At 34.7% G+C, this 12,858-nt stretch overlaps 1 protein-coding gene across 3 annotated transcripts in view; it reads right to left on the bottom strand.

Annotated features, from left to right (window-relative positions):
* LOC114052429 (methyl-CpG-binding protein 2-like) overlaps positions 1-3,170 on the bottom strand; it is a 36,703-nt gene extending 33,533 nt beyond the window's left edge. For 2 of the 3 annotated variants that reach the window (XM_027875038.1, XM_027875029.1), the window contains exon 1: positions 3,087-3,167. Coding sequence is in view for 2 of the 3 variants with exons in the window: in XM_027875029.1 (XP_027730830.1) it covers positions 3,087-3,142 (56 nt within the window). In the remaining variant the exon portion in view is untranslated. Of the gene's footprint in view, positions 1-3,086 lie in introns of all 3 variants that reach the window. The other variant, XM_027875048.1, reaches the window with a different exon arrangement.
* Positions 3,171-12,858: the final 9,688 nt, after the last annotated feature.

Here is a 12,858-nt window from a genome sequence, read left to right as displayed (position 1 = left end):
ACATTCCCTTAAAAATTCATTTTAATTTATATGCAAGATTGTCACAATAACACATTCTTGCTATCCAAGTTTTCAGGGGCATCAAAGCCAGTATTAGTTATACAATCTTGGCTAGGCTGACCAGCTTTTAAGACTTTATGTATAAAATCTATCTTTATCCATCAAATAGGCTATAGTTGATTACTGTAAAATTTTATAATAAATTTGAAATCCCATTGAGGTAATTTTTTTTAGAGAAAAATGGAAACTGAAGGGAAAGGGTAGATTAGATGCTAATCATTAGGAGATGGCTTAGGAGTGGATAGTGTTGGGCAAAAAATAATCCCATGTAAAACTATTTAAACTATGAAAGACTGAATATGAAAAGGAGAAATGAAAAAGGGAAAGGGCAAGATCTAATGTTCTAATTTTGAGCAAGATGAAAAGAAAGGAGTGGAAATTTTCTTTTCATTTTTAAAGGGGTAAAGGAAAAGGAAAAAGAAAAACAACATGCTTTTAATTTTTACAGAAAAGTTTTTTTTAATACAGAGGTAAGACAAGTCACGTATTTGCAGATATGGCACCAGTATTAGTTTTGTAAAACTGTACAAGTGTTACAAAGTAGGGTTTTACTGGGGAAAAATGAAAAGCATCAGGAAGTAATACTGATTTGAAAAAGAATATTAGTTTTTCTTCTTAAAAAAGACCATATTTTGAAAGGTCGGTGAAGGATCTTTAAGTAGACAAGTGCAAAGTAGAAATTCAAATGTCATAAAAGGTACAGATATTAAGTTATATAAAGAATGTAACAAGTCTCATGAGAAAGAGAAGGGCAACAGCTGTCTTTGGATTTCCTGTATCATTTGTACATAACTATTAATTATTTTCATAAAAGGACAGTATTATGGTTCCTCACCAGTTTGTGAAATTCTGAAAAGGATATTGTGTAACATTTTCCAAGTTTAAAGATTGTGTTTCTGATGAGGTGTTTACATAATGGCTTTATATATGAATGGGTTTCATTTAAATTAATTTTTACTATTTGATGTGTTCTGCTTGCTATATTTGTATCAGGAAAATTTCGATATGAAAATTATCACAGCTTTATACCTGTACTTAAGGGAATCAATGTAAAGAATGATATAATCATAGATTAAGGGAGAGAAAGGAATAAAAATTTATCTGGCTCTTACTATATGACATGCACTATGCCTGCATCTTTATCAGGGGTAGTTGTTGTCATTATATTAATTTTGTAATTAAGGAAATTGAGAGAAGTAAATTGAGTAACAAGTATTAAGCTAGGTATAGCATCCGAGGTCAAATTTGATCTCAGGTTTTTGTGACTGCAGGTCTAGTGCTGTTTGTATTCCATGACCCGACTATTTTTGAGGTGAAAGAAAACAGTTTCAGAAGTAGCTACTGAAAATGAGTATACACTTTTGGAAGCATTTCCTGATAGTGGGACAGGATCCTTAAATGGGGATCAGGCATAGTTTCATTACATTTGGCTATTAAATTGAATCAGTTTTCAAGGCAGAAATTGAGACTGTGTGTATGTAGTTAAATATATTAACGGACTACATTTTAATGTGATTTTATAAAACTATTTTCATTTTTAGATAGTCTAGAGAATTAGTTTAAGTTTTAAGGATTTGCTAGAAGTTTGGGCAACATTTCATGCATATTCTTAAGAAATTTAAAGATCATCTAAAAAAGCAAAAATAGGATCGTGATAAATGACTAGGAAAAGTGGAAAAGAAACTGTAAATGTTATCAAGTTCAACATCTTTTCTTTTACAGATGAAAAAAGTTACATTGTTAGGAGAGTATAATGAGTCAGGGGACTGGTGGAATATATAGTTTCCAAGTATAAGCAATGGAAAATGAATCTATGTGTTTGGGGTTCTAAATTCAAATTTTTTTTGTATTATATTTGCTTTTATATTTACCTTTGCTTTTGTATCTTTTTGTATTATATGTGTGATTTTATGTTTTGTGAAATGGAGTGTGACGTTCTATGCAAATGTTATGGATTTGTTTTCTAAATTTTATATGACAAAATTGAAATTCAAATAATATGGTGCAGTTGATAAGTGTGTAAGACTTGAGTTTAAATTTTAATAATTAAATGGGCAAGTAGTTTAATTTCCAAGGAACATGGGCAACTCTTAAGAATAAAAATTTAAGAAGGGTTATACATGTTTTTGAGTGTGAGGAAGATTTTTCAATGGGAGTTAAGTTTTTTGAGCAAGGCATGTTCACTATTTTCTAAAAGTAATTTAATTTCTTTTCGGGTTTTTTGAGAAGAATGACATTTTGGGGTATGTAGAAGCATATTCTCTGTATTACAGCCAATGGTTTATAATTGTATTGGAAATAAGATATAAATTAGATTATTCACAATTTGAGTGTTTTATTGGTGTGAACAGCTATTCTCAATCTTTAATAAAGCTTTTAGTTCAGGTCAGATAATGGGCCAAGGATCAAAAGAATGAAAATGAATAAATTTGGGCTAGTAGGATTATCATTTTTTATAAGTGATTATGTTTGTCTATTGAATGGAGATTGGGAGTAAAGAACTGAAGATATGTAGTTAATAATAAGTGAAGCATAGATTAAAGTGCGGAAAGGAGATCAGTGTGACGCACTAAGGGAAAATTGTGCAGTGAAGGTGGCAGTAAGGGGGAGGGGAGGTTTGAAAAGAGTAAAGGAAAGTGAATGGGGTGGGGGGGAGGGTTAGGGATACTAATTAATAGGGATTAGTAATTTTGGTTAAGTAGACAGATGAATGATGGGGGTTTGACAGGTTATGTGAAAAGGGTGTGGCTAAATGTAAAAAAGATTGTAGTGTCTGGCAAGCGATAAGTAGGTGAGGCCTATAATGACATTTGAAAGCATTGGCGGAAAAGGAAGAAATGTCCCGAAATGAACAGTTAAGAAAAACATGAAAAGGCCTATTTGGTTTTAGGGAAGGAAGAGGCCGGAAAGGATGGGGGATGGGTAAGAAACAACAACGTGCCCAAATCTCTTAGTAAAATTACATCAGTCAATCATTTCTTCCCCCCTACAAAAAAGTACCCATCTACGATCGTAGTACTACTCACAATCTCTCCTCTTCACCACCCATCTCGTTCATCACTGTTGCTGCGACGGCGGCCATTTTCCAATTGGTTTTTACAAAGCTACCAGGGAGCGCGCCGCTGGAAAGCTGGGCACGCGCTAACAGTCCCAAAGTTTCCACGCCTCCTTCCTCCCTTTTGAAAAATGTGGCCTTTTCGGCTTTCTTATTGGACCACGGAAACATTATTTGAAATTTGCGTGTTACGATTGGTTTCAAAAGAAAAAATGATCTGAACCAAAGTTTGTGACGACTGCTTTCCCAACTTGAAATTTTTTAAGCAATTCCAATTAAACAGTAATAAATAATAAATGATATAAACGTTCAAAGATCACTTAATGTTACACCACCTTGCTTTCGTCATTAACTGCATAAGCTCAAAAAACCTAACACTTACTTAGACTTCATTCTTATATTCCCTTTCCTCAAAAGCATCTTATGTTCAACTACATATACATGTTTTACATATATGTGTTTACATACGTTATTATGCCATTTACGAAACAAGGATCTAAGATACCTCCAAAAAATACAACTATATCAAAAAACAAAATTTTATAATGCATGCTCAAGTATTTCTTAAATCACTGTACCAGACAAACATTTAAGACAACATAAAGTATAACTTCAATTCTAAAGAAACACATAATAAATAAATACTAAAGTTTCTATTTTAACTACCAACTCCGCAGGTACTCATTCCTCATCCCTCAACTGCATTGCCACCACCTCCTCTGACATCACTATTCAATCCTTTCACAATTTTGAAACCCCATCATGTACTTTTAACTACTCTCTACAAAATAATCTTTTTTAACATTAAACACTTGTAACTATTTAGAAATTTTTGTTGCCATCTTATTATATGACCTTATCTACCAATTTCTCCTCAATCACTATAAATCAACTTAAATAAATTCCTATATGTCTCTCTCATAAAACCATTTATCCACTCCCCAACCAAGTGCCAAGGAATAAGATTGCAAATCCATAACATTATAAAAAATTTGTTCATACCTCCTTTTGATTCAAATGTTTTTCACCACATAACATCTTTCTGCATGACTTTTATACATGTAAACCATTTTGAATTCTTTGTGATATAAATAACATTTAATCTTTTATGATCACTTAAATTCCTACTTTCATTAAAAATTTAGCTCAAATCATAGTTATGAAAAGTGTTTCTTTATCTGGTTTTACTCTAATTATCTACATAAGAATACTGAACATTCAGGTCACAAATTCTAATTTTTCTTCCAATTCTTCTCACATAAGGAATTTATCCTAAACAATTTATATCTATGTCCAAAGGGATATAACACTGTTTATACCCTTTGATCCAACAATACCACTGATATCCCAAAACAAAAAATGAAAAAGAACCTATTTGTACAGAAATATTCATAGCAGCTCTTTTTGAGATGGCTAAGAATTGGAAATCAAAGGGATGCCCATCAACTGGGGAAAGGCTAAACAAGCTATGACATAAGATTGTGTTATAATATTATTGTGCCACAACAAATGATAAACAGGATGAATTCAGAAAAACTTGGAAATACTTAGATGAACTGGTGCATAGTGAAGTTAACGGAACAAGGAGAACACCATACACAGTAACAGCAATATTGTTTCATGAACTGTGACTGAATTAGCTATTCTCCACAATACAAGGACCCGAGACAATGCCAAAAGACTAATGATGAAGCATACACCTCTGGAGCAAAAACCAAAATTCTTTGAGTATAGACCAGATCATGCTATTTTTCATTTTTTCTTTCAGCTTTTTTTGTTCATCTTCTCATACAAAATGACTAAAATAGAAATGTTTTTCCATAATTGCACATGTATAACTCAAATCTAATTACTTCCTGTATCAGGGAGTAGCAAAGAAAGGAAAGGATAGAATTTAGAAAGCAAAACTTTAAAAAGAAATTTTTTTAAAGTATCTGTGTGTGTGTGTGTGTGTGTGTGTGTGTGTCTGCACATAAAATTAACAAAAAAGTAAAACAGAGACAGCTAGATGGTGCAGTGGATAGAACACTGACCCTAGAGCCTGGAGGACCTGAGTTGAAATCGAGCCTCAGACACTTAACACTAGCTACGTGACCCTAGGCAAGTCACTTAAACCCAACTCCCTCACCAAAAAAAAAAAAGAAAAATGTATGTTTTTTAAATTCTGGATTATTGATTTACATATTTCTTTAAAAATAATTTTGCAAATTATAGCTTCACAGGTATTAAGTATAATCTGTTAGGTTAAATCTTAGATATTTTGTTCATCTCTTCCCTACCTTACTTTAGTTAATGTAATTTTTAAAAAGGTCCAAATTGTTATAAAAAACTATGGACAACACATCAAGGTTTCCTAAAATAGTTTCCAAATAAATTCCTTAATTAACCTGAGACGTAACTAGGTTTCATAGTATTCCATTTCCCTAAAATAATAAAATGTGAATAGTGATAGTACCTCCCAAATTTGTGTAAATCAAATAAAATTTTAGCAAAATGCCCAGCACACAGTAGATGATTAATAAATGTTTGTTCCCTTCACTTTCCATTATATTCTTCCTTTGTAAGAGAACTTTCAAAAAGTGCCACACATGCTCTCTAAGCTTTAGCTCATTGCCTCGCTATACTTGGCATGCATTTGTGGAAGAGTAAGCCACAGAGTTTTAGAAGAACATTTTGTTCCTATTATTTTTACTGTATCCTTCTAGTAAAATACCGCAGGTTAAACTCATGTAGGAAAGAACACTATTAGGGACTCAAGTTGTAGCATTTGAAAACCACTCTCAGAGTTGCCTTAAAGGGGTGATGGAATAAGAATTTGGGTAGTAGACTATGTGCCAGGCAACATGCTAAGTGCTTTACAAATTAAATTCCAATTAAATTGTACCCCAAATTGGACACCCTATGTGTCATCGGGAGCCAAGACAGGCTCCAGCCAGTCTGTGTCAGCCTAGGATAATGCTCATACAGCTGAGGTCCTGTATAGATAAGCAGACCCTCCTATCCTCACAGTCTAGCAATTCCCAAGGCAAAAGAAACCAAAAGCTGCCATCACCTTGCTCTTCCCCATAGGGAACAGTCTTATCTTTTTTCCCACTTACCTCCATCATTCCATCCTCTCATATCATGCCCCTTCCTGGTATCCCTTCCTTCCTTTGTCCTGAAGTTATAAAAATTTAAACTTCTGTAAAGACTAAAAATCCTTTGAATTCCACATGGATGTTCATTTCTCTTGTAATAAACCCAGTTTTTACCTAAGTCTCATGACATTGTAATTGCCTTTTGACCATGTTTACGTGTATACTATAGAAATTCTTATGAAAACATATTTCAAGTTTTAGAAAATACTTCATACTATAACATTTAGCATTTTTACAACTCAAAAACCCTAACCTTAGCCCATGCTATTGGTATTATAACAAACCTTGCAACTTTGACTGGAAGACAGTTTGAGTGCTTGAATTCTTTCCAGGTGGACCTCTCTGTATATTGACATTTCAGGATTCCCAGCAACCCCAAACCACATCAGGTTCACAGTTTATATACCCTTCCAATGAAAGGCTGATGTCATCCATCATCATGCCACCCTTGGGCAAAGAAAATTTCTCTATGCCAGACCACTCCCAGCTTTGGGTGATCTAGATCATAAGTTCAAAAGTGGGTGATACTGCTCCTTAGGGAGTGCTGGAACAATTCGGGGGGGGGGGGCAGCAGTAATCTTGGGTGCAATTGGAGGGCATTGAATAAAAATAAGGGTGTGGTGGAAGCATAAGGAAAAAAGAGAAGATAAGAAAATTTCGCAAAACCATTCATACATGTTTCATCTGCTGTCTAATAGTGTTAAAGTTGTGGTGACTACATTATTTTCCAAATAAACATACAAAATATAGGTTATTACTGCTCAGTGGTCAAGTCCTTTGGAAGGTCTTAACAAGCAAGTATTGGTAGGTGAGTATGCTGGGCATTGTCAGAAGGTACAGCATGCATTGGCAGGAATGTGTGTGTAATGACTTGTTTATAATACGTATACTATACAGTTTGCAAGATGCAATATTGCATCATCAAAATTTCAATGGAGGAAAAAATTCACAAATTCACATTAAATCTTTAAATTTAAGATGTGTAGCTTTAAAATATATATATAAAAATATATATATGTTCTATTTTTTTAAAAATGATGCAAATTAAAAACAAAAACTGTTAAAGGGTTAAAGAAAGCAGGTTTCCGGGGGGTTGCTGAATAATTTTTTTGGAAAGGGGGTACTAGGCCAAATAAGTTTGGGAATGTGTGATTTAGACAAAAGGACCTGTCTCCACTCTAGCTTGAGTATAACACAATGGGAATCCCACTTTAGACTGAATTCCTTTATGACTGTGTGGATCTGACCAAGATGGAAGACAATTAAAATAATTAAAAATAATTAAAATTAGTAATTAATAATTAAAATAATCTCATTATTAGTAATGTCTTTCAAGAGATATTAAAATCAGGACTTTAGAAGAAGAGAAATTCTGAATCTCCCCCAATAAATTGGTTATTAATATTCATTTCTCACATAGGTAAAAGACTATCAATCCAGTAATTGTGTGATCAGTGCAGGGAAAAAGTGAAGTAAAGTGTAAAATGACTAATTAGCAATCCCATACATGTTCTGACAAGTTTTTAAATACCTATTTACCTTCCACAGTAGATTGTAATAATAGCTGAAAGTTAATTTACTGAATCTAGTTTTAATTTTGTCTTTGTCAGATCCATACTTGCAAGTGTCCTATGTGTCCTTTCCTGACTGAAGTTTTTCCTAGTACTTCTTAATCTTAGTACATTCCCTCAAAAACTGTTTTCAATTTATCTTGCATCCATCTGGATTTGAATACAGTTGTTTGCATATTGTCTCCCTCAATAGACTGAGCACTTTGAAAGCAAGGACTGTCTTTTGCTAGTTGACTGATAGATTATATGGGAAATAAATAAATTCCTTTCCTATCTCTCATTCATATGGTAAACTGAGCATCATTCTTTTCCCTTGGGATGATTTTAGACATGAACCATAATCTCCTTTTCTTTCATTTCTGATTTTTTAATTACAAAAACATTTTTAACTCTTTAAAAATAATCTTGACTCATCTCTTCCAGGAATTCTAGTTAAATTTGTGTTGTTTTTCTCTGAGCCTTTACCTATAAATGCTTTGGAATCATTTTCTTCTTCTGGATTTGTATCTTGAATATCCCTTTCATCATAATAATTTTTTATGATGGGATTACTTTTTGTTTGTTCATTCTTCCAGTACTGATTCCAGACTTTATATTAAAGCCAGGCTGCATGCACTTTCAGAGGAAATGCCTGAACTAATCCTGCTGCTACTTTCTTGAGAGCACTGAGTGTTGTGTTATTCTCAGAAACAGCTCAGATTGGGAGCCGGTAGGTATTTTTTGTTCCCAAAGTGGTTTGACCAAAGGCAGAATCTTTTCACTTGACCCATTTGGTTTGAGCTCTGTAAGTTCCTAAAATGGTCTGGGTCTAAATAATAGTTTTATGGATTTATCTATTTGAAATTTCAGTAGACTGTTATTGACATAAACACTATCATTCATTTGGAAAGCTTCAGAATCTTTCATTTGGTCACACTGGATAGTCCTCTGTTTCAATCTCTGGCCTACCTTGGAGCCAGCAGAGTCTCTGCTCTGCCTCTGACATTAGTCACAGAGCTGCTGCTAGCTTCTGAATTACTTGCTTATTTCAAAAAATAAGAACAACTGTTCTTCACCCTAGAATGCCACCACTAGACCCAGGTCCCTTCATTAGTTTGCCCTGGATTTGGGACCCAGAACTAGTAATGAATGATAGAGCCATGAGCTACAACCTAGTCCTAGATCCAAACAATCTTAGTTACCTCTAGGTTTGAATTCCTTCCCACTCCCACTCCCATCACTGCCTTGTTGTGGTGTAAGGGCCTGTCCCAATGAAACTTAGGAGCTATGCCATTCAGGGTAACACAGAATAGACAAGTCATAGTGAAGAGTTCTGACAAACGGTGATAGAAGGAGAAGAAAATGGCAAACTTTCCCCATATCTTTGCCAAGAAAACTGCATAAGCAGTACTAAAATAATAAGAGATGACATCTGAAGATGAGCCTCTCAGGTCAGAAGGTGTCCAACACATTATTGGGGAACAGATGAGGACAACTATAAATAGCTCCAGTACTAATGAAGTAGCTGGGTCAAAGCCAAAAGGAAGCCCAGCTGTGGATGTGTCTACAGATGAATGGAAAATCCAATGCTCTAAAGATCAGTATTGCCTAGGCACCTGGAATATAAGATTTATTAAACAAAGTAAACTAGTTGTAGTCAAATAGGAGATGGAAAGATTAAACATTGACATCTTAGGTGTCAATAAACTTGAATAGATGGGGGTGGGCGAATTTAATTCACTTGGTCAGCTCTATGAAGAATTAGAAATATCTTCTAGAAACAAAACCAAAAAAAGATTCACATTCATCATAGGGAACTGGAATATGAAGTAGTAAATCAAAAGGTCATTGAAAAATATGCAAGCTTGCCCTACAAAATTAAGCAGGTAAGAGACTAGTAGAGTTTTGTCAAAATAACTTATCGGTCACACTTTTTTTTAACAACTCAAAAGATGACTCTACATGTGGACATTAACAGATGGCCAATATTGAAATCAGACTTATTATATGCTTTGTAGCTAAAGGTGGAAAAGCCCTATACAATCAGTTAAAATAAGATCCGAAGCTTACTGGGGCTCAGATCATGAGCTTCCTATTGCAAAGGTAAGACTTAAATAGAACAAAGTAAAGAAAGCCATCAGATTTACATAGGTATGACCTAAAACATCAGCCTTTATGAATATGATGTGGAAATAATGAATAGGTTTAAAGGATTAGATCTAGTAGATAAAGTATGGGAAGAGCAATGGACAGAAGTTTCTAACACTGTATAGGAGAAAGTAACTAAAACCATTCCAAAGAAAAAGAAGAATAAGAAAGTAAAGTGACTTTCTCATGGAGCTTTACAAAGCTGAGGAAACAAGGAAACTGAAACGTAAAGGAGAAAAAGAATTATATAACCAACTGAATGCAGTTTCAAAGAATAACAAGGAGAGATTAAAAAATACTATCTTCAATGAGCAATGCAAAGAAAAAGAAGAAAAAAAACAGAATGGGAAAGATGAGATTTTTTCAAGAAAATTAGAGATATCAAGGCAGTGATTTATGCAAAAAATGGGCATGATAAGACAATAATGATGAGAACCTAACAAAAACTGAAGAGATTAAGAAGTGGCAAAAATACACCAAAAAACTTTACAAGATGTTAATATCTCAATGACACAGTTATTGATATAGAGCTAGATATCCTGAAAAATGACATTAAGTGGACCCTAGAAAGCATTGTTGACAATGAAGCTAGTGGACGTGATGGAATTCCTAAAAGATGGTGCTATTAAAAGTGCTGCACTTAATTTATCAGCAAATTTGAAGAGCATAACAATGGCCACTGGATCGGGAAAGATCAGTTTATAACCCAAACCTAAAGAACTGCAATGTCAAGGAATGATCAATGACTGAGAGATTTTGTTTCTGTGGCCAAACTCCTATCTCAATAGGTGCCTTCACTTTCATTTCTCCCTATTTCTTTTCAATCTGGCTTGCAACTAAAACTAAATGGAATTGACACGGCTCTGTCCAAAGTTATCAATGATCTCTTTATTGCCAAATATGATCTTTTTTTTTAATTCCTTGCACTTGACCTATATACTGCTCTTATCTTTTCTCATCTGTGTTTTCAATGCACTACTTTCTTCTGAGTCTCCTACCTGTTAGCTAACCCATTCCTGGCTGGCTTATTACCTCTGTCCCAGGCTTCCTATTTTCTTTATTTTCTTTCTTTCTTTCTTCAGCCTCCCATCACCAATTGCTTAATGGACAACTAGCCCCAGGCAAATGTCAAATCCAACATATCTAATACAGACATGTCAGTATGTTTCTCCCTAAATCTCCAACATCACAAACTTCCCCATTTCTCTGGAAAGCATCATTTTTCATCTCACAATTTTCTACCATTTGTTCTATCCTAAACTCATGATTTTCTGTCACCTGCAATTGTTGTTGTCATCATCATCATTGTTCAGTTTTTTGAGTCATGTCCTACTCTCTGTGACCCCATTTGGAGTTTTTTTGGCCAAGAGACTGGGGTGGTTTGCCGTTTCCTTCTCCAGCTCATTTTACAGATGAGGAAACTGAAGTAAGAAACATTAAGTGACTTGCCCAGGATCACATGGCTAATAAATATCTGAGGTCACATTCGAACTTAAGACTTTTTGACCCTAGCATCTTGAAGCACTCTGCCACTTATCTGCCCTACCATTCCCACAATATTAGTTGCTAACTTTTGCTATTTTACTTCCAAAACATCTCTTACTTTTGATTTTTTTTCCCTTACTCACACATATATTACAATAGTTCCCAAATTAACCTCTCTTCTTCAAGTTTGTCCCCACTTCAGTTTATTCTTCACATTGATAATAATCAACTCCAGTGACTCTCTACTGATTCATGAAAGAAATGTTAAAATCTTCTATTTACCTTTTAAACATTTTCATAACATGACCCAAAACCACTTTTTTAGCCTCATTGAACTTTATTACCAATACCACATTTTGCATTCCAGACAAACTGATAAGAACTCATTTTCTGTTTGTACGTCATTCATAGAGTGCACTGCCTTTTCACCTCTGACTCAGAAGCTCTCCTGCTGGGGAGCAGAGGGCACTGACCCAAGCTTCTTTTGTTGGGAGCCTAGGGCCTGGCTTTGTGTGCTGGGGCTTCCAGTGCTGGCAGTTGGAGGCTGCAGGGTTCTGGCAGCTTACCTGGTGTTGGGCTGGAATCAGCAACACTGGAACTCTAGGGGTAGGATTGGGTAGTCTGGCCCCTGGAGGTTGCCTGCTCACCTGGACCTTGTATAAGGATCTTTTATTGTCTTTCTGCTGGCTCAGGGTTTTTCCTGGGTTGATACTTTGGCCCTAAGTATCTCCTACCATTGTAGAGATTAAATATAAAATATGATATCAAAATTGAAGGGATGAGGCATTAGTCAGAATTTTTTTGAAGGTCAGGAAATAAGCAAACCTCATTAGCAAAAAGAAACATACAATGACCACAGATTCTAACTACGGGCACAGGGAAGATCAAGGCACATATTCAGAAGAGAACAACATTGCCAAGATACCCCACATCTGAAACCTCAAAAGGGAATATGAACTGGTCTCCACCCCAAAAAATCTTGGGAGAGCTCAAGAGGGATTTTAAAAGTCAAGTAAGAGAGGTTGAAGAGGATAATACACTACGACCAAGTGGGATTTATACCACGAATATAGGGCTGGTACAATATTAGGAAAACATTTCAGCATGTCAACAACAAAACTAACAGAAATCATACGATTATCTCAATAGATGCAGAAAAAGCATTTGACAAAATACAATACCCATTCCTATTATAGAAAGCATAGGAAAAAATGGAGTCTTCTTTAAAATGATAGGTAGCATCTATCTAAAACCATCATCAAGCATTATATGTAATGGGGATAAGCTAGATGCATTTCAAATAAGATCAGGGGTGAAACCAGATTGTCCATTATCACTACTGTTATTCAATATTGTACTAGAAATGTTAGTTTTAGCAATAAGAGAAGAAAAAGCAATTGAAGGAATTAGAATAGGCAAAGAA

The sequence above is a fragment of the Vombatus ursinus genome, unplaced genomic scaffold (assembly GCF_900497805.2).
Source record: "Vombatus ursinus unplaced genomic scaffold, bare-nosed wombat genome assembly UNPS02003567.1, whole genome shotgun sequence".
Classification (NCBI taxonomy): domain Eukaryota; kingdom Metazoa; phylum Chordata; class Mammalia; order Diprotodontia; family Vombatidae; genus Vombatus; species Vombatus ursinus.
This window is presented reverse-complemented; position numbering and strand designations above follow the sequence as displayed.